The sequence below is a fragment of the Nannochloropsis gaditana genome, assembly GCF_000240725.1.
Source record: "Nannochloropsis gaditana CCMP526 unplaced genomic scaffold scaffold167, whole genome shotgun sequence".
NCBI lineage: Eukaryota > Eustigmatophyceae > Eustigmatales > Monodopsidaceae > Microchloropsis > Microchloropsis gaditana.
Window position 1 is genome coordinate 27635 of NW_005803786.1, and position 21288 is coordinate 48922.

At 51.2% G+C, this 21288-nt stretch overlaps 4 protein-coding genes across 4 annotated transcripts; 2 read left to right on the forward strand and 2 right to left on the reverse strand.

Annotated features, from left to right (window-relative positions):
* Window positions 1-280: 280 nt before the first annotated feature.
* Window positions 281-1819, reverse strand: PTER (peroxisomal trans-2-enoyl-CoA reductase). The gene is made up of 6 exons (XM_005855553.1): window positions 1662-1819; window positions 1323-1546; window positions 1119-1222; window positions 890-979; window positions 656-784; window positions 281-560 (listed from the first exon to the last, which is right to left on the reverse strand). The coding sequence occupies exons 1-6, from the start codon at window positions 1756-1758 to the stop codon at window positions 317-319; spliced, it is 888 nt and encodes a 295-aa protein (XP_005855615.1). The 5' UTR covers window positions 1759-1819; the 3' UTR covers window positions 281-316.
* A 3218-nt stretch (window positions 1820-5037) lies between these two features.
* On the forward strand, window positions 5038-7966 carry NGA_0612500 (cyclic nucleotide-binding domain protein; the record flags this gene model as incomplete). Its single annotated transcript, XM_005855550.1, has 9 exons — window positions 5038-5242; window positions 5494-5621; window positions 5872-5975; window positions 6086-6221; window positions 6314-6383; window positions 6471-6514; window positions 6956-7078; window positions 7161-7249; window positions 7446-7966. Coding segments are annotated over 9 exons (1122 nt in total), but the record flags the coding sequence as incomplete, so codon positions are not given.
* A 239-nt stretch (window positions 7967-8205) lies between these two features.
* Window positions 8206-13116, reverse strand: TOP3 (DNA topoisomerase III; the record flags this gene model as incomplete). Its single annotated transcript, XM_005855554.1, has 16 exons — window positions 8206-8414; window positions 8587-8716; window positions 8895-9088; window positions 9264-9335; window positions 9461-9533; window positions 9760-9879; window positions 10006-10122; window positions 10306-10426; window positions 10520-10758; window positions 10876-11061; window positions 11188-11371; window positions 11457-11692; window positions 11935-12166; window positions 12276-12371; window positions 12526-12853; window positions 13041-13116. The coding sequence occupies 16 exons, from the start codon at window positions 13114-13116 to the stop codon at window positions 8206-8208; spliced, it is 2613 nt and encodes an 870-aa protein (XP_005855616.1).
* A 256-nt stretch (window positions 13117-13372) lies between these two features.
* NGA_0612600 (nudix hydrolase) lies at window positions 13373-19998 on the forward strand (the record flags this gene model as incomplete). Its single annotated transcript, XM_005855551.1, has 20 exons — window positions 13373-13421; window positions 13503-13534; window positions 13623-13703; window positions 13783-13860; window positions 13936-14135; window positions 14310-14395; window positions 14665-14752; window positions 15083-15239; window positions 15403-15477; window positions 15599-15652; window positions 15834-15934; window positions 16018-16222; window positions 16339-16395; window positions 16582-16698; window positions 16859-16957; window positions 17067-17145; window positions 17259-17377; window positions 17628-17699; window positions 18402-18418; window positions 19488-19998. 20 exons carry the CDS (start codon window positions 13373-13375, stop codon window positions 19639-19641), a joined length of 1920 nt encoding a protein of 639 aa, XP_005855613.1. The 3' UTR covers window positions 19642-19998.
* Window positions 19999-21288: the final 1290 nt, after the last annotated feature.

Consider the following 21288-nt stretch of genomic DNA (forward strand, 5'->3'; position numbering starts at 1 on the left):
ACGTGCCAGCGCCCTCGGAAATAGACTCGAGCTCAGAGACGTCGGGCGTAAGGCGCTTCTTGATAATCTTTTGTATTTCTCTTGACTTATTTCATGGGAATAGAGTGAAGGGAAAAGAAAAGCCGAGGAGTTTCAAGAGGTAAAAATCAGAGCTTTGAACAAAGTCAACTCCACCCATAATATCATGTGGGGGCAATTGAAGTCGGACGACTACACGAGGAAATACCAAAACCGTGTAGGCCACATTGAAGAAATGGCTTCTATATTTTTTAAAATGCGTTTTTAATTTTGTCTCGACACGTTGACCATGCTACCCTCAAAGCCTCGCCTTCATGGGCAGCTCTCCATAGACCGGCAGGAGGCTGGCGCCGTGGTCCTGCGGGCGTAGAGGGATAGTGCCTTGCCCCATACCCCCATCCACTCCCATATTTTGACCCGTAATATAGACAGCAGCGTCAGAGAGGAGGAAGACTACGAGGCTACTCACCTCCTCGGCAGTGCCGCACCGGTGGGCGGGTATACAAGGGAGGACCGAGGAAAGGAAAGCACCGGCCATCTCACTAACGTACATGGACAGTTGAGGGAGGCGAGAGAGATTAGCCAAGTGATGAGAAAAAGGGAGTACGAGGAAATGGAAAGTTGTCGCAGCCCTCACCCGTAATTAGCGAAGCCGCTCTCTGTGTAGATAATCCCCGGGGCGACACAATTGACCCGCACTCCTCGCCCGATCCATTCTAAGGCCATGCTCTTGGTAAGATTTTCCACACCCGCACGAGCAGCTCCGCTTGTGAAGATTGTGGAAGAAGGAATGTAGAAAGGGTAGAAGAAGGCAGGTTAAAAAAAGAGGAGGAGACGGGAAAAAAGGAGAGGGACCAAAGGAAGGGCTTACCTGTGTGCCATCATGGGAAAACCATTCTTATTCGCAAGGATGATATTAACGATGGATCCACTCCTCTTCCTATCCTCTTGTTGACTCCACCTGTGGATGGTGGTCAAGAAGCCAGAAAGTGTGTGGAAAAAGGCCGAGGTCTGGGGCTTCGACACGGAGGGGATGATACAAAGCGAGAAGAGGACCCATCCATTTCTTGCTACTGCTCTACCCTATCTTCTCTTCGCACCAGCGGTTATAAATCTCCTTGGAGAGCATGAAGCACGAGAGCAAGTTGGTCTCGACGACGGCTTTGAACCCACGGGCACTGATGTTTTCGACCGGGCTGACGAACTGACCGGGCCATGGTGAGGAGGTAGGGATCAAAGAAGGGATTGAATGCTCTCGTGAACGTTGTAAACGGGTAAGACAAGCGTAAAAGAGGCGCTCATACCTGCCCGCCCGCATTGTTCACCAATCCGTCGATCCCTCCCATTGTCTCCAACGCGAAAGTAACGAGCTTTTGGATGTCATCTTCATTACGGACATTGCACTGACACACATAAATCTTTCCTCCTCTTTGAGAGGACTTATTCATTTCAGAGGCAGCTGCTTCCAACACTTCAATGCGACGAGCGGCTATCACCACCTTGGCACCGAGAGATACGAGCTCCTTGGCTGTTTGAGGGTAGAATTGGACACGTCAATCAGTGTACAAGACAATTTGGGCCATTTTGTGGTTTTCAATTCGTTGCTGAAGCACACTTAAACGCTCTGGTTGATCACAAGTTACCTATAGCATATCCAAGGCCAGTGCCTCCACCTGTTACAATGATACTCTTGCCGACGAAAAGGCCAGCCTTGAAGGGAGTCAGCGCCAAAGATGACATGAGTGAGCACTTCCGGTGTATCTCGCACTTGCCACTACGGCAGATAGGCGTCGAATGCTGTGAATGTTGACAAATTTGATGTGGTATTTTGGTATATATGATGCTTAAGAAGATTTTGGTCGTTCCTCGACCGTCACAAGCCTTAAACATGCTCCTCACTTTGAGGTTGTGAGTTTTTATACGTTGGGACGGACATTGGCATTTATAAGGCATGGGCAACGATTTTCTTAACCATGAAGCTTAAAAGGCGGTGAAACAGTCGCTCGTCATGCTGAGAGCTGTTTTGTCGATTTTCAGTACAACAATTCCACGAATACTATCAATGTTATCAAAAGTAAGGCACAATATGATGATGACGGGAAATATGGTTGATTAGGAGTGCACAAACATTCATTGTTTCTTAACCTCCTGACAAACTACACGCACTACACGAAGAATCAACCGGGTTGCTCCTGGAAAATATTTTGAATCATGTGTAACATGTCATGGTTCACCATCGCAGAACTTTGGAGATAAGTTCAGCTTTATAGAGCAGTGTATATCTTACTCTCGACGACTGAATTTTAGCTTGAAGTCATGCTCATTGGCACAGAGGAAGGAATGATACTCAAAGCAAGTTCGGACTTAGCCTACTCACGATATAATTTATATTAACGTATAACATACTCACGAATTTCTTAATTGTACACTTTGTATTTCACAAGAAGTGAATACGAGATTATCTGTGGAACTATCAATCCTAGTGTGTCCTTATGCTCTTTCCGTTTGCGGTATATGGAGGACGGGCTCGATTTACCTCGCTGATTGAACTTATCGCATGGGCCACACGGCACCCTACCTACACATATAGAAAATTTCAGCAGGAAAAATCGTGCGCGTCGCGCGGAATTCATTTCGCTTCAAGGAAATTCTGAAAAGCCTCATTTGTAAGGCCGTGCTGATGGATTTATGTTCTGTGCCAGCAAAATCTCATTCAGCGTCGACGCACATACCGCACAGCCTATAAGCTTTCTGATTATCAAAACGAAAGCTCATATAATGAGTGCGCCTGGAGAGACTTCCAAAATGGAGGAGAAATTGACAGTACCTTTCTGCGGCCCCACTGTAAAAGGAGAACCCATGACAGCTGTAACGTGGAGTGGCTCGCGTGACATTCGCGTGGTGGAAGTTGATCGACCAGCGCTGGCGCATCCAGAGGATATCATCCTCCGCGTCACCTCGAGTGCTATTTGTGGCTCTGACTTGCACTTATACACTGGCAACTTTCCTAAGGGTTCCATGACTAAGGGTGATATCTTGGGACATGAGTTCATGGGGATAGTGCACGAGGTTGGAGATGACGTTAAAAATTTAGCCCAAGGGGACCGGGTTGTGTGCTGCTTTGACATATCCTGTGGACGTTGCGACGCTTGCCGCCACGAGCTTTACACTCTCTGCGACAAAAGTAACGACAGTACAGCACAAGAAAGGCTATATGGGGACAAAAGCGGGGGATATTTCGGGTATTCCCATTTGACTGGGGGCTGGGCGGGTGGGCAAGCTGATTACGTGCGTGTGCCTTTCGCGGAGCAAAACCTCCTTAAGGTGCCATCAGAGCATGAGCGGCACGGTGATTTGGACGTTCTCCTCCTTTCAGATGTCCTTTGTACGGCCTGGCACGCTTGTGAGATGGGGAACGTGAGCAAGGGGGATACTGTGGCCATTTGGGGGGCGGGCCTGTAGGTATCCTGACAGCACAGTGTGCGCAGCATCGAGGCGCTAACAAAGTTCTTCTCATTGATCAAGAGAAATATCGCCTTGATTTCGCGGAGCGACGTCTAGATCCACGCTCCCTCGTGACGCTGAACGGTCGACAGCACCAGCATGACGGAGGGGTCGCGAAGGCTGTACGTGGAGTCCTCCCTCACGGTCCAGACGTCTGCATTGAAGCCGTCGGGTTTCACTATGCCTCGACGCTACTGCATAAAGCTGAGATGTCGTTAGGTCTGGAGACAGACCCCGCTGACGTGATGAACGAGATATTTACGACGGTGCGGAAGGGAGGGCGGGTGAGTGTGGTGGGGGTCTACCTGGGATACGTCAATCACTTCAACTTTGGCTGCTTCATGGAAAAGGGCTTGACAATGAAGGCAGGGCAAACTCCGGTGCAACGTTACTGGAAGAACTTGCTTAAAAAAATCGAAAACAAGGACTTAGACCCCCGTGTGGTGATTACTCATGAATTACCCTTGGAAGATGCAGCCAGGGCGTACCAAATTTTCAACGATAAGCAAGAAGGCTGTGTAAAGGTGGTGCTGCATACGAAGTTTTATGATAAACATTATCCTTCTCACGAAAGAGGTGTCAAGGATGATGAGGACGTTGCAGAGACATCCAGTCCTCATTAAGGCACCGCAAAAACAATACAAGAAATGTGTCGCCTTCGCCGCGTACACACGAAAGAAAGCGTGAAATTTTATGATCTATCTATATATGATAGATTTTGGGGATTACCACGAACAAGATCACCATCAGAGAAGCCTTATTAAGACAAAATACCTCTTAAAAGCTACGTTTGCAGTCCTGTTCTCGCTTTCCAACCTGCGCATTGATATTTGATTGCATCTTTTCTTCTCGTAAACGTCATTTTACTTTCATGCTTGATTTCTTAACTCTCTAGCCTCGCAATATTTTATCAGCACTTAAAAATACTTTTCGATTCTCAAACCTTGAACGTTTTGCTGTCGAACATGATAAAATCCCGCAGGTCTTGAAAGCTTGCTCGCCGTAGTTACATGATAAACCTGAAATGGATCTAGGAATTACAGCGCAAATTACTCCATACGCTTTTATCTGGACATCTATAATTGACTTATGTCCACGAAATGCGCATCACACTGCAGAGAGCTTTCTTCAATAAAGGAATTTTATTGCGTTGCCCTTTCCTGAACCGGTGCGACAGGTGGGGGGAGGTTAACGTTCATTTGCCGGAAACCCCGAGCTGCGAAAAATGGATTTGCCCGCCTCCCCCTGACATTCATGCTATTTTTTCCTCATGATGTGACTGCACAGGAAATGAGTGCAAACATTAGAAGGGGCATTACAACAACGTGCAGGCTCCTGACAGCAGCGACAGCCGCGCAGAGACGACGAAGTGCCGCTGAGGCATTTTCAACAGCCCGACCTCTGTCAACACGACGTTATTCCTCCTCTATCCGACTCCTCACAATCAATCTTTCAACAGCGAAAGGAACATCTCGCAGCTCAGCTGGCAGAGACTTAATCAGATGTTTCTACCAGAATTCAAGCCGCCAGCTTTCGTCAACTACGTCCACCTCGCCTTCCGTACAGGCTGCAAACCCTCCTCCACCAGCGGCCAAATTTGGACCTCCAAAAGGCGGGCACGCTTTGTTGCATTTCGGCAACACCTGCGCCTTGTTGAGCTTTTCCATGACAGACGTGTTTCTTCTGCGGTCTTTGGCTCTGGTGGCTACGACATGCGGAGGTAATTCGAACAAGATGGAAATTATCAATCCAAGGAGGAGAGATAATATATGAATTGGATAGTGCTTAAGCATGCAATGTGGATGGAAACGATCGTAGTTCCAATCTTAAGAAAATGAGAGCCCACAGAAGTAATATCTTCACTTTTCGAGCTCGACTGAAAGCGCGGGGTCTTCCTGCGACAATACCGCATTCTTTCCCTCTCATTCTTTCCCCTTCCTCCTTCGTCCCCCTCAACCCCTTTATTGCCAGTCGTCTACAATCTGACTCACTCTCCACCCCTTCGCATACCGGCTCTCTGGGGCATGGTCTTTCTGGCGGTGAACGGCACCATGATCCTCTCCTTGCTGTTCGAGGACGAGGAGATCGCCTTTTCCAAGGTGAGGGGGTGTGGAGGCCATGACCGTGTGCGATGGCGGGGATGAGTATGGTCGTGATATGTAGCCTGTCGGTATTCTTTCCCCTTCCTGCGTCGTTTCGGGTCGGGCCGCCACAGAAAAAGGGGATCGGTACAGGAAGCGAGACCCGACGAGGAGGGGAACGGGAATGAGGGAGACTTTTTTTAGTTCTTTTCGGCATTGTTGCATCCGCTGAAGTCTCTCTCTCTCCCTACTCCCACCCATTTCTCAGGAGGAGCTCGAGCTCTTCGAGGAGCATTTCTTGCCCTACACCCTGACGCCGACCCAGTTCCGGCGCTTGCTGAGCACTGCTGAGTGGAAAGACGTGCCCGCCGGGTGAGCAGGTGGAGAAGGAAAGGAGGGCGGAGAGGCGGCGAAAGGGTCAGAAGAGGTTGTAGGGGCTCTCATCTCTCTCGTTCTCTTCCATTCCCTCCCCTCCCACGCAGCACGGCGCTTGCCGTTGAAGGAGAGCCGCTGGACAGGCTGGTCCTGATTGCGAGGGGGAAGGTAGCCGCCTTCGTCAACGGGGTGGGTGGCAAGGAGGGGCAGCGAAGGAGGGAGGGGAAGCAAGGAGTTGGAGGGGTGTGCCTCTGCCTGCACAACGAGTGACGTGTCATCGAGACCCTTTCCATCTGTGCATATCTGGCTCTATCTCTCTCTACCGCCGCACACAGATCCCCATCCAGTCTTTTTCTACTTTTCCTGGCGCCCGTGAGACGGAGATAAACCAAGGCATGGACAGCGGTAGGTAAGGGGCGGGGGGAAGGACGAGGCAGAGGGCGACAGGAGGTCCTCACTCGGCGTACGCGCTTTTCCCCCTCACTCGGACAGGGGCTTGGATCGGCGAGATCAACTTCTTGGATCAAGAGAAGAAGGTGCGTTTGCGCTTTTTGTTTTCTAAGCCTTTCTCCGGGCCTCGGCCTTGGGGGTGTCTATTTTTTATTTTATCCTTTTACCATCTTCCGCCTCCCTGGACGTTTCCCTCTCTCCTGGACAGGCCAAAGGCGCCATCGCTACCTTCGTGGCTGAGAGTCCCGTTCGATATTTGTGCTGGGAGCATAAGCGTCTACGGGGGCTTTTGAGTGAGGTGGGTATGAGAACAGGTATCAGGTTGTGTGTTTATATTCTTGGCGCTTCGACAGGACCGCGGTGTGGTTTGGGGATCTCTCTGAGGGCGTGACGGCCTTTCGCGAAAGATGGCGTGGGGGAGAGACACGAGGCGATCCGTCTTCATGCTTTGCGATCGGCGCACCCAGGTATCAAACTTTCCATGTCCCCCGCCTCTTACCCTTTTCCCTTTTTCCGCCTATCCACAGGACACGAACCTATCCCGGAGTGTGACGCATGCCATCAACGGAGCTTTGATCGGAAAGCTCCTGTCCTTCACCTCTCACACCAAGGAGGCCAATAGTGAGGCATACGAGGAGATCATGGCCACGGTAGGAAGTGCTGGGGAAAGAGATGGACGCGTTTTATACAAGGCAGCGCTTCATGAGTCGATCCTCCACTCTTTCACCATAGGTGCTAGTTGATAATAGGGTGGAGCCCTCCGAGAAGGCCTTCATTCGCGAGTATAGGCAGAAACACGGCATCTCTGATGCGGTGCACCGGTAAGAATGACAACGATGGTTTGAAGGGGGCGATTGTGGACGGTGACTGGAGGACCAGAGAAAGGTGGCTAGGGGATGGATAGACCTTGTTGCGAAAGATACGTGCCACCCTTTGTCTTCGGACTTCGGAGAAGATTGACCGTCGATTTCTTTTCTCCGCCTCATTTATCATCATTCTGCTTGCCTCCACTTGAAGCGAGACGTTGGCCAAGTTGGGTTGGAAGGTCGAGGAGTTCCAAGACGGCAGCAAGCATGACAAGGCATTCAGCCATGAAACAGTGGGGGCTCTGCAACGGATCAATGAGGGGCTAATTCGCCGGCAGACCATCGAGTTGCAGCAGGAGGAGGAACGGCAGTTGGCAGAGGAGGAGGAGAAGGAAATGCACCAGAGAGGGGAGGGACGAGTCAGCGAGGATTGAGGGATACTGATGCCAATTGGACCTTAAGCGATAATAGAAGGTTTAGAGCAAGAGGAGAGGAACTCGAGAGGGTGAAGAGTGAGATATACATGGGGCAAGAAAAAATTAAATGGGATTGACTGCGACATGTGAATCGCCGAGGCATTAAAATCAGCGAGCGAACCCTTTTTAGGGTCTAAAGCCGCCGTAAGGTGGGAATTCATATCATTCAGCACTGTGAATATTGAGAAAGAAGATGATGGCAAGGAAAAAATGGGAAAGACTGTCGACGCGGCAGGGTGCATGCAGTACGATCAACTTTATTTCGATCATCAGATTCACGGTCGGCTTTTTCCTAGGAATACTTCATATGTTCATAACGCTCTTTGTCGTATGTTTGATGTCATAGACGCACATCTCCGTTTCTCAGAATGGACAACGAAAAGTAAATGTAAAGAACTCCAATTTGAAGGGGATGATGTTGAAAACTGTGATTTTAGCTTTATTTGTCGTGGTACTATCCCCGATGCAATTCTTCCTCCGCTCCCCTCCTCCCTTTCAAAAATCTTCGAAAGACATAAGAGGATTGGCCCCCCCTTTCCCCCCGCGGCCCCTTCCTCGCCCGCGTCCACGCCCCCGTCCTCGATTGCGCTTGGCAAAGTCTTTGCGGGCAATGGCGACATGCTTGTGTCGGCCTTTGGCCAGTTCGGTGCAGGTGTTAAGAATGTCGTGGCACAGAACACATCCTTCTATCTTGGTTTCCCCTCCTGCACGAGGATTACGGAAATTGTCATATGAGCCGATAGAAATAAAAAAAGCGTCAAAAGTATCGTCCATTTTTGAAATTATATCAAAAAACCATTTAAGTGTATTTCTACACAATAATTATTTTCCAAGCATAACGGTCCGTTATAGCCCTTGATATGCTACCGCAATAACCCGCACAAAATCGTCCCTCCTCACCAGATAAGGGGCTTTTATCCTTTTGATACTCGATCGTTAGTACAGCGGAGCCACAAACCTCGCAGTATTGGGACGTGGCTGGCTTGATACTGTGAATGTTTCCGCCCTAGGGAAAGAAGAAAATAAGAATTCTAGATTTCAGTATTGTCGTCATCTACCACAAAATTGTCAAATTTTATTTTTTTCTACCCCCGATATAATTAAGGACATTATATATATATATACATTTGTTCATTTCAGGAGTTGGTTTGTTGAGACTTTGTTCACACAACTAGACCCCTCACTGTCACCTTGAAAAGCACTAAATTGTTGCAGCGATTGCACGCCATTTTCCAGTTAGGGTAAGAGTTGACGTCTAAGACTAACGTGCCAGGACAGGCAGCTCCACTCTCGCCGGGGCAAGGGCAGACGCCGTTTCGTGTGAGGGAGTGCTTGCAGGTAGGATGCATGCAAGAGTCACAGCCCATAATGCTGAGGCCTGGGTGGGAGAAACAGGGTTAGAAAGGAGACGAGGAGGACTCACCAAGAATAAAGCAATTACGTGTAAATAGATGGAAGATGCGCGAGGGATGTATGTGGGTAGATATTGCAACTCAGCGGCGAAAGCGTTCCAACTAGGAGGAAGAGACATTGAGATCTTTACCGATACTCACCTTCGAAAGGAGGATGGGAATAACAGTACGGGCAAAGAGGAAAAGATTTACCCTGAGCACCTTGAGCATTTCCTGCAAGTTTTAGGAAAACATAAGGAATTTGCAAGTCAGTAAAACTCATCACATCTATTCTCACTTTCTCTCTCCTACTCAAAACGTATGTTCGTGTCACTCAAGTTTCAATCATACACACTCACCGAGTGAAAACAAGAGTAGCTCAAAATCATCGAGCGGGCATTTAAGTTCCTTGTACAATTTGATAGTGCCGTTCTATAGTGTCATGTGATATAGTTGAGATAGGAGAAGTGAGTGTCGCTTTCCATTAATCGACTTTTAATCATTTACCTTACTTTCATATCTACCATCTTATCTTTCCAGAGAAGCTGATTATCGTTTGCTTTTATATTTTTTTATCCCCAACCCGCAGAATTCTCCGGGAGTTGCATGGGCCCCTACAGATGTCCCAATGACGCCGTATTACATCGAAAGGGCTTACCTGAGGCAAGGCGTACGTTTCATTGCAAATGGGACAGTACAGGCGTTGCGGTTTCAGGTGGATGTACTTCATAAAGCGTCTGCATTTTCCACATCTAGACAAGGGCTTGCCTGTCGCCGCCTGAAGAGTAAGAAGGTGTTTAGGAAGCGGAAGGTCGACGAAAGAGACGTCACAAGTGAGGCAAAAAAGTGGCTTCGCAAAATTTGCGTTCCTTGTGTACACTTTGGAGTCCCCTCTTCAACCTACCAGAGGGCTAAAAGTCGCTTCGAAAAGGGAGTCCATCAGGTCAATGTGCTCGGCGAAATAGCGGAATTTCGCTTCGAAGTTCCGCAGAGAATGGTCCACGACGCTCTGCATATCCGCCTTCGTTTATGTCCAAATCATCCAAAAAAGAGCTGGTAAGCGTTCTCGAAAGACACAAGTCCGATCCGACAAGACCATCACAAAAGCCAACGAAGCGCTCTTCGTCAGCACCCGAACTATGGAAAATCACAGAAAATCCGTTCCGCACGTTTTTAACCCTTTTTCAAGAACCCCACAACCTACCTGCCCCTTGGCGATGAGGGTGCATTCGCTCTCAATTTGTGCCCGCACCTTAGGGAGGACAAGATCGGCGTCGATCCGAAGGTATCCATGCACGAGGACAATGCCTAGAATGTTGCCGCAACTATCATCAGAAATGCTTCTCTTTCATCTATTACTAACGTTACGTAGTATTCTACCGAGACTTCTGGCTGTTACTGCTCGCCTCCGTGCTTACTCACCGAGCGGGTTGGGAATCAGGGTCCGACCATCACCGACGTGCACGTAGTTGCGTTCCACGATGTTGTTGATGTGGGAGGAAATCGAAGCGTCTGTTCCGATGCCATGCTTTTCCATTCTCTCGATCAATTCGCTTTCGGTCAAGTACCCCGGTGGAGACGTGTGGCCGTCGCCAAGCCCCAACGAGGAGAATGTAAAATGGTCCCCTTCTTGAAAATCCGGCAGCTTGCTCTCATCCTGGCAGTGGCGGCGCACGAATAAGAGACGTCAGCGCGGTCGCGGGCAGAGAACCCTTCCCGACTGTGTTATTGCACCCTTCACCAGTCCACTCCCAGCCCCCCAGCCTTTCCTTACCTTAGACTGTGCGAGCACAGCGAGATAGCCAGGGTCGATCATGATCTTTCCGGAGGCACTGAAGGACTCCCCGCATTCCGAGGAGAAGAGGACTTTAGTCTGGAGAAAGCGGGCGTCATGCGACAAGCTTGCCAAGAAATGGCGCGTGACCAGGTCGTAGAGCCGTCCCATGTCCCCAGGAAATTCCTGTGCCGCGCAAAAGGATAGATCGATGCATCGGTGAGCACCAGCGACGCTACTCTAGCTTCCACCCCATCTTTCGCCCTCGCCCATCACCCGCTTCAGACCCGCACACTCCTTCCGCGCCCGTACCGTGGGATCCAAGGCCCGTACAGGCGTGATTGGCGGGTGGTCTCCCGCGTCCACGCCCGCGCGCGGCCGAGACACGCCTTCTTGGAGCAACCCTTTGGCGTAGTCTCCCCAGGTCGGGTGGGAAACCTGCAAGCTCAGCGCACCGCGGACGTCGAAGCTCTCCGGATAGGCGGTGGACTCGGTCCTAGACATGCATCGAACGCAAAAGCCGTTGAGAAAAAGGAGAGGCGGCCCGAAGAAGGTATCTCACGCCGGGAGAGTGCACGCACCGTGGGTAGGACAGATAACCAGAGAGATAGAGTCGCTCTGCCACGGACATTGTCTGCGCAGGGCCCATGCCCAGCACTTTGGAGGCCTCTTTCAGGAGTTCCACCGTGTTGAGGGCGGTGGGTTTGGTGCGTCGTTGCTCGGACTTCTGAACTTTATCGACAGCGACAGAGCCCGCCTCCCCCACGAGGTGGAGGAAGACATGGGCCACTTCGTGGTCAAACACACGCCCGCGGCCCTATGGAATGTGAGGATGTTCCCATGCAAGAGATTGTGTCGATCGATCTTTTCAATTGTATATATGGCTGAAGAGCGGGCAACACGGAAACAGTCGGTCGTTGCCCGAGGGCAGAGATATCAAACGGGACGACCGGGTCCATGACGCGGTCCACATGTCTCGCACCTGCTGCTGTATTGACACTCACGGAGGACGAAGGGCAACATGTTCCCTGAAAGCCTTGCACACCGGTCAACACTTACCCATTCAAGCGCTACGTTAGCCCCGTCTTTCGCGACCGCTGCTGCCAGGTACCAAAACTTCTCCGGGCTGAAGGATTGAATCTCGTCATGCCGCTGGACGCAGAAGCCCAAGGTCGGCGTCTGACAAGGCCCGTACGAGACCAAAGTTGCGTCCAGATCCCCATATTTACCCTGAAAATAACGTGTCTGGAAGCGTGAGAAGGCGACTCCGACCTTCAAATCTAGCTCTTGGCTGTAACGGGTAGAAGGCAGAGGGGGGATTTCACGTCAGGAAATTTCCGAAAAAGTGAACAGGAGAAGACAACCCTACCAAACCCTTCCAAGGACCCTGTTTCACTGACCGCGCATCCACCGAGAGGGCTTCATCTTTGTTGGGCACGCCTAATTTCTGTAAAGCACGGTGAATGTCTTTCGGCGTGATTGCTGAGAAATGTGCCCTGTATACCGTGTACGTCATGCATCAGCAAGCATGGCCAGCTTCATCGGGCTCTTCACACGTGGCAGACAGACACACATGTATGCTACGGGCTCTGTACAGTGATTCTTCGATTGTAGTTTTACGTATATTGATGAGGGGGTGGGAAGACTGACCGCAGAATGCGCGTGTGAGCCTTGAACCCCGGTTGCATGCACTCGATGACCTCAAAGCAGATGTTTTCGCCTTCTCTGTCGCAATCCAGCCAGAGCACAAGGATATCTGCCCCTTTTCCCTCCGATGCCAAGTGATGGGTGATGAATTTGCTCGTCGGCTCCTTCCGAGTGGGGGCTTTGAACAAGTCGACCGGGTCCACGGCCTCCCAATTGCTGTACTGTCCGGGGAAGTCCGTCGAGAAAACGTGCCCCGTCACGGATGTGACCCTTATACGTGCTGATTGTCCTTCGAAGCGCCCGTGGAATTCGTGCACTGGAGGTGAGCGTCCTATGGAACAAATTGGGCAGCAAAGTACCTTGTGAAGGGATGCCAGAGACCGCCTATCTGACGCACTTTCGATGACCAAGGATGAATGCATCTAATCAAATCCTCAGACGGCTTCAGAATGTAACAAAACAAATTTATGTCCAATGCCAACATTCCGACACTTCCCACTTCTTAATCGCACACATACCTCTCGTACTCATTTCCGCCCCTGCACAGAGGGCATTGGCAATAGCATTGCAGATGGACGGCTTTTCAGCCACCATGACCACAAGCCTGTTTCCACCGTGATTACTCCTGCCTGCCATATCTTCCTGTACAAAATAAAAACTCTTGAGCTTGGTGTAGTACGTGATCAATTGAAACAAGGAAGATGTCGAGGCAATGATACTTACAGCGAGGATTTAAGCTTCGCCTAGAGAGACAACAACACGTACGTGCCAATTCTACGACCTCCAAGACTCAATGCATCGACTTTCTGAACCCACACCCTTGATATTTCGCTTCCATAGACCATACGCCATGCTTCGACGGCGTCATTTTCAGAAGGTCGCGGGGCCCTGGAGGGGCAGTACGTTGCTAAAACCCTTTCTTGCCATCGCAGCGTTGGGAATTCTTTGTTGGATAAGAGCGCGTACGGCCCAACATTTAGAGGCTTCGTCGTTCACTCCAACTGCACAAAAGGTAAGAACGCATGTCACTCTTGCATCCGATATTGCTGATATGCTGTCACCTACAAACAACGATCACTTCGTTTGCTTTACGTTCAAAGGGTGGACCCCTGGTCTCGGGGAAAGACTTCCGCCCGCTGGAGCTCACGCCATTCACGGGAAAGCCATGGCGATCGGAGCAGGTACATTCTTTGCACGACTTTTTTTGGCCTCGGGCTCTCCTTATATCTCTGCATATTCCTCCTGGAAACCGTCCTATAGACACTAGAAGTTGTCCCAGTGGTGTCCACGTCGTTTGGTGTCTGCGAGATCCACAAAGTCAAAGCGGAGGATGGAGCGGTACGTTTAGAAATGGATCTTTCTCGAAAAGGACACATGGCTTCCCGTAAATGCCCAGGGCACTGACAAAGACAGGATGATGTGCGTGATTCCATTCTGTCCCGATCACAGGTGTTGGACGGATGGCTGTGGTTTGACGAGAAAGACCAGATCAATGTCTTGGTGCGCCTGGAAGCGGAGGCGGGGACGGGTGCAGGGGAGGGAATGACAGGGGGCGAAGAAGACAGGAGATTCTTGGTTTTTGAGCAGAAAAAGTATGGCTATCAAGGTCTCAGGTGAGGAGGAAGCTAAGAAGAAGTATCATAAGATGATTTCTTCCCGAGGTCCTCGGCCTTTATGTGGCGCCTGTAATGTAGCTTTTTCGCGTCCTCTTTCAAACAGCCAGTTTGGGAGTCCGACAGCTTTTACAACGGACCAATAAATTTGTCGAAATGCCACAAATGACACAGTTTGGCGCCCATCGGTGGCCTTGTGGAGCCAGGCGAAGACGCCCTCATGGCAGCTAAACGAGAGCTTCTCGAGGAGGCAGGTCTCGGTATGTGCATGATATCCACGCAACCCTCTTTTCTCCTCTCTATTGTGTGGTCTCTTATATTCTTGCCTTAGATTCCCTCTTTCGTTTTCTTCCGCCTCGATGCACCGTAAATAGTGCGACAAAGCGACCATACAACCATCTGAAACTTATTGTTTTAACCAGTGCAATCGGCTCGTATCACTCCCAAGAATCACCAACATGGATTTCTCTAGGACAATATCGCGTCTCATCGACGCGTGGTGGAGGTTTTCTAAATGTTTTTTTTGCAGACGATTGCCATATACCGAGGGAGGGCTCGGTGAAGGAGTCTATAAAGACAGTGGCCAAGTCGGACGACAGGGAGATGCAGCGGAAAGTGTATATGCAGGAAAAAGACTTGAGAGAAGCAGTGCTAAAAGGGCGTTTTAAAGAGGCGAAGTGGACTCAGACAATTAGCATGTCATTGCTCTGGTTGATGCAAGCGCGATTGCAAGGAAGAAATGACTCGTAGTCGGGGAGGTTATGCATCATTACGGCAAACTAAATACAGATTCACAAACGTTCAAATCTAAATAATAAACGTCTGAAGGACCAAAGAAATGTTCTTGAAACATGGTGGAATGTGCTAGGCATTTATTTTTTTCATGTAATCAAGTCTTGCGATTTTCAAATTTCGCAACGGTTTGGTTCGGAGCTTGTCGTGTTCAGCCCGGACGTGCCGCGACAGCCGGGAGCGTCTGGCCAACTTTTTCAAATCACAGACAGGCTCACCAGAATAATGTATAGCAACGACACCTCTAGCAATCCCGATGATTGCGGAGGAGAAGCTCTTCAGGGAATAGGGGATGGCATGCGAGCAATGATGGTAGGTCTTCAGACACGAGGTGGGGAGGTAAATACTCGAGATCTTGCGCTGTACTAAGAACGATTTCAGGGGGAAATGCGTGACAATAAACGCTAACAGGATCGCTACGTGATTAGATTTGGCTGTTGATATTCTTTCTCAAATCCTGGTTCTTCCATGACAGGATGACCCCCACGGTGGTACCGAAGTCCTTTTTATCCGTCATGCCGAGTCTCGCAACAATGTCCTACACGCCGAGGTATGTGCTTCAACGCGTAACCGCTTGCTCTTCTTGTTGTATGTGTGATGATTTATGAAGCTCATCCCCTTGTATGAAGGGCGCTAGTCTGACGCGCAGCCTTACCGTCGCTTCTCCTTAGGTGGGGGCGCGATACAATTTCGACCCAAATTTACATGAACTTATGGAAAAGGAGGTACGTTTTCTGCCCAGACAGATCATTCATCTCTTCTTATACCTGGTACAAATACCTTGAGCGCCTGCCTGTCGCTTGTGCATCTAGACACTTGGCTTGATATATGACTGCCCTCTCGAAACTGTTTGTTATCCATGACTCTCACCATGATATCACTGTTGTGTCCTGACCTTCTTCCAAGGTTGCTTCTCTGCGTAGCGAAGACGCTGATCTCAGTGAGAAGGGTTTTGTGCAGGCGGAGCGGTTGGGCGAATACCTAGCCGAGCGCCTAAGACAACGCCGGTGAGGAGGGAGGAAGGGACGGATGGAAGAAGGGAGGGAGGGAAGGGGGGATAGAATTCCGTGCTAGTATCATCCTCCTGCAGACTCATCACGCAAAGCAACGACGAGTATGTCATCGTCTTGTTGTTGGCCTCGATACCTTTATTGCCACCCTACGAGTCCCCCACGGATGCGACTCTCACGGACGACCGCCACGTCTCTACCTCTCTCTCCCCTCCCCTTACCCGACACAGGGTGCTCGTCGTCACCTCTCCCATGCAAAGGGCGATAAAGACCATCAGACCCTTGGTATGTCCCCTCTCATCCCCCTTTCCATCCCCCAGCCCTCCCCAGCTTCGTCGCATTCTGACCCTTGCCATCGCCGCACCCTCCCCCCTCGTTTCCCTCGCTCCCTCTCACGCAAGGTCACTCGGCTCGGTATAGGCCCTGAAGACTTCGCTTGCTACGGTCGCTACTTCGAGGTAAATTAGGATCCTGATGCACCGAATTCGGCCGTTCTTTCATGTTACTTGCCCCTGTCTAGAAGAAGAAAATTTCCTAGGGCCACCCCATCACCCCTCATCTCCCTCCCACAACCGTCTGACTCCAGCATGTCGTTTCTCTTCCCTCCCTTTTCATTTCGCTTTCTCTCTTTTCGTCATGTTCAGGTGGGCGGGTGTTACCTGCAAGATCGCGTCTACACGGGCACCTCCAGAGCCGAGCTTGAAGGAACCTACAAGGTGAAGATGGAGAGGGGCGAGTGTTTAGAGGCGGGTGGACGCAGGGTGGGGGCCATTGGAAGAAGCGGGAGTCGGGAGGAAGAAAGGCAGGGAGGGTGCCTATACTGCTGATGATTGGCGCGGGAGACCACAGTTCAGAGCCACCTTTCGTCCCTCCCGCTAGCTTTAATCTTTGTCTTCATCGCAACACTCACGACAGCTCCAGTGTTTTGACGTGGAAGAGGAAGGATGGTATGCCCACTCGGTACGCGACTTTTTCCTTCTCTCCTCCCCATCCTCCCTCTTCCTCCCCTTCCCCCTTCAAGTCAGTTCCTGCCAAGAACAGCACCGTCATTCGCTCAATCTTTTCACGCAAGTCGTAGGCTTTGCTCATTCTTGATTCCTCCCTCTCCTTCTTTTGCTGAAATTTCTAGAAAGAGCGGGAGGGACATCCCCAAGCTCTTCTGCGCTGTGAACAGGCCTGGCTCTGGATTCAGGACGTACTTCTGGCCGGTGAGGGGGAAAGGACCGGGGGAGAGGAAGAGAGGAAAGGAGCAAAGGAGGGAGAGGTGCCCACTGTGAGGTTGAATCTTCGATCGATTGTTGGGCTTTTACCATGTCTGCAGGGGCGCTCCCGAACGCCGTCGACGGGGATGGGAGGGGGGGAGGAAGGGGGGGAGGGAGGAGCTACGACACCATCGTTGTCGTGGGGCACGGAGAGTTCATGCATTATGTCATGAAAAAGGTACGACGTCAGTCCCCCCTCCTGTCTCTCTCTCTCAAGAGGCCGCTCTCGTTGCTCTCTCGCCGATTTTTCCTCTATGAAACGTCCCCCCTTGTTGCCTGTGAGCCCGCTACCCACCACCAGGTTGGACCCTCCACCGGCCCCAACGACAGGGATTTCTCACTTTCAAAAGGCTTGAGCTTTCAATAGATATCTTTGAACCTCATGTTTCGCGTCTACTTCCTACCCACTCTCCTTGTTACCTCCCTAGATGATTGGAGGCGGCTCGCTGTCGTCCGCCCTGGGCTTTGTACACGGCAACACAGGCATCAGCACGCTGCAGGTACACCCCTCTCAGACTTTGTTTAAATTTCCATGTCTAAATGTAAAGTTCACACTGTGTCCGCATGTCTCACTTTCCCACATTTTCCCTTCGTCATTTTCGAGTCTTGGAATGGCCTTTTCGGCATCTCATTTGCCATTACAGCGCTAGTGTTCGCCTTTCCTTGCTTATATTTCTTGCACATCTAGCTCATCGTACCGGCTCGTGTGCCTCCGCCCTTACTCATCAGCCTCGTCGAAAGTCATCCCTGCTTTTCATCCTGATTTTATACACAAGTTCTTCAATGCTCCTCGCTGCACTCTTTCCCTTTTTGTCATGATCTCCCGTGTAATTGTTCTCGAGCCTTGGCCTTTTATCACCGTTCCTCCTCCTTGAGCGATTCTTCTCCTCTTCCTTTCCCCCTCGTTTCCATATCTCCCTCTCAATCCTCTTGAAGTCACTTGCACGTCCTTTTTTACCAATTCCTTCCTACAACTGCAGTACCATCCGTCTCGGGGCACCTTAGTCCGCAGTTTGAATGTTTTGGAACATCTTCCTCCCTCCCTGAGGACTGGTCATGCGCTTGCTGATGGGTGGTGGTGAGGAGGGAGGAAAAGAGGGCGGTAGGGGGGAGGAGGTGAAACGAGCGAATTCAAGCCCTCAAAATCGCACGGTACCCATAACGATAGGGAAGTTGTGCCGCGTCCACTTTCCTCATCGCAGAGGCCGTTGATACACCGGTACGTGGACTTCTCCTTCGTCATCTTCTTAGATTCACTCTCTCACATGCTGTCATTCTCTTTTCCCCTCTCTCTCTCGCTTCCTTCTTCCCGATTTGCCTTTGCAGCTTTGAAAACCTCCCGGAGGAGGAGCCCGGCTTGCACATGGCCACGCAGGCAATTCGGCAACGCTACCTCCCTCCCTCCCTCCCTCCCTACCTGACTGACGTGGACGCGCATTCCGTGCATTTTTTGGCCTTATCGCACGGGCAGGTAAGGGAAACGACTTGGAGAGGAAAGCAGAGGGTTGAGGAGAGATAGTGCATCAAACATCGCATTTCAAGGTGACGCCACAGGTGTCACTGCGTGCATCGTTGCCAAAGATATATACTCAAATAAATGCTTGCCTCTTTTTTCAAAATTTCCTCAATCGAAGGCTTCGGTGGTAGGACTCGCTTTATATGACGTCCGGGCAAACCGTCTGCGTCAGGTGTGGAAAAATCGAGAGGAGGGAAGGGGAGAGTGGAAAAAGCGAACCCAGACTGCTAGCTCCGTCCCTCTGCGCTCCCTCGTCTTCTATGTAAATCTTTGTTTCCTTCTTTTCCTCCTTCCCTCTTTCTTTAGGTAATTGTCATCCCTCCGTTCCGAAACCAAGGTCTGGGCACGGGTCTCGTCGCCTCCGTGAAGACTGAGGCGAGAGGACGGGGAAAACGGTGCGGAGGGAGGGAGGGAGGGAGGAAGGGAAAATAGAAGCGGAAGGTGATGATGCGTGGGAATTAGGGTGCAGGTAGGGTAAGGAAAATAGCGTAGGTCTGAGCAAACGGAGGCAGTACTGTAGGGACGGGAGTAAGAAGAGGCGAGGGGGGGCACGAAAAAAATGAAAGACACGTGGTAGACCGGGAGGAGAGGAGCGGGGAAGGGAGGGCCGATGATAGGATAGGTTCCGAGGGCTCCTCTGCGAGGGAGGACGGCACGGGGCAAGCCCCACGTGATTGTTCGCTTCTCATTCCCTTTCCCGCCCTCTCCTTCTTCATTTTGTTCATAAAATCAATTCCCCACAACTCCCGTGGCTACTTTCGGCTCTCTTTAGGACGATCAGCGTCCATACACCATGGGCGAGGATGAAGGCCTTCTACCTCTCCAGGGGGGGGTTCGAGGAGGGAGAAAAGAAAGCAGGGAGGGACGGTGGTGTGTACGTCGATGCGAGGGGAAACGAATGCCAAGTCTTGTCCGCACCAGTTTAGGAGGTTGCAGAGGGAGGTCGAGGCGTGGGGCGAGGAATGGTGAAGCTTTGTGGGCGATCGGGGAACCAAAGCGACGAGGACGGAAGCCCGAAGGGAAGTTTGGCGGTGGCATGGACTAGAACCAAAAGACCCCGAGGGAACGCGAGTCGAGCATGATGTCGAAGTACCGCGGTCCATGCGGGAGATCGAAGACAGTGTGTGGCCATGCTCTCAGGCTTTGATTCTGGTGGTAGAGATGGTGGTCGGTGACATCTCATCCTCCACCCTCCGTGAGAAAACCCACATGAAGAAAGGATAAATGCCATTGAGAGGCGAAAAAGAAAGGGAAGGACATGCATCGATGAAGGGTCACAAGGAATGGCTCGCAGAGAAGAGCACGTCCGCTTCCCAAAAGATCCCCCACTCAACGGACGCGAGGACTCCCATGGGCCCAGAGGAGAATATCCACGAGGCTTCTCCAGCCGTTCTTTGCTTGTCATGCATTTCTTCTTTCGGAGGCTTGCGATAATGTCGGTAGCGAAAGTCCTTGGTCCCAAAATTCCTCGATATCATCCTATTTCTCCGAATCGATCGCACCTGTCCGGTTGGAGGGCATCTGTGGTCGGCGCGACTTCCTTTCTTCCGCAATCTCGCGTTTTCATTTCTGCTGACACGCCCCCCCCCCGCCCCGGGCCATTTTACACAATTTCCCCCACTCCCCTCTCCGTCTCCGCCTTTAGTGGCCTGCTCTGATGCCTGCCTCAGGCCACACTGGCTTCGTCCGGTTGGAAGGCAGCGGCCACCATTCTGGATGGATTGCTCACCACTAGCCACGGGTGGACATGCCGAAAGAATCAAAAAATCCACAAGGGAACGACTAAATAGACTTCTGTGAAATTTCCCTCTCACCCCCTTTCCTCCTCCCTCCCTTCCCCGCAATTGCTACGTGTGTACATCGTCCTTTCCCCCATCCACAAGTCAAACGTGTCAGTGTAAGTCCCTCCCTTCCCTCTCATTTGTACTTCCGTCATTATGCCTGAGCGCGAAATCAGTGTTGGAGAGGCCTTCCTTCTTTTTTTTATTTTTCCCCCTCGACGCAAGCTCACTCGATTCGAGGCCATTTGTTGGCTTTAGAAAAGCGAATGTCGAGGGAGCGCCTGCGACGAATGGAGAGGAGGGAGCGCGGGAGAAAGGGAGGGTGGCCGAGGCATTAATGACAGACTCCAAAAGGGAGGGGAGAGGGACAGTCCAGGATGGATTTCCACCTCAAAGGGGAAGCATAAGAAAGGAAAGGGTGAACGCAAGACTGGAGGGTGGGAGAGAGGGCGGGAGGGAGGGAGGAAAAGGGGGAAGGAGAGGCGCCTACATGTGGGTGTAAAGGCCAGCGTCCTGCATGGGGAGCACCCAGGCATCCTCCTCCGAGTCGTTGTGGTGGGAGTGCCACCACCCTGGCGGGGTCACAAACGAGCCTCCTGGAGGAGGGAAAAGGTGAAGGCGGGGGGAGGGATCATGGGAGAGGGACGTTGAGAGGACGAGCATAGACAGGTTGTTCGTGTGAGGGAGAGCCGCCCAGCGAGTGTCTTCAGGACCTCCCCAGTAAAGCCACACCGTTCCCCTTGATAGCGTCACCACACTGTCCCATGCCGGAACTTGTATCTGTCTTCCTTT

What these genes read in the sequence shown, in the direction of transcription:
- PTER (XM_005855553.1), bottom strand. Translation starts at nt 1,758, where the DNA reads ATGTCATCTTTGGCGCTGACTCCCTTCAAGGCTGGCCTTTTCGTCGGC. An exon ending in TGAACAATGCGGGCGGGCAG is followed by an intron (nt 1,223 to 1,322) that starts GTATGAGCGCCT and finishes TGGCCCGGTCAG; the next exon opens with TTCGTCAGCCCGGTCGAAAA. An exon ending in TTTCCCATGATGGCACACAG is followed by an intron (nt 785 to 889) that starts GTAAGCCCTTCC and finishes AATCTTCACAAG; the next exon opens with CGGAGCTGCTCGTGCGGGTG.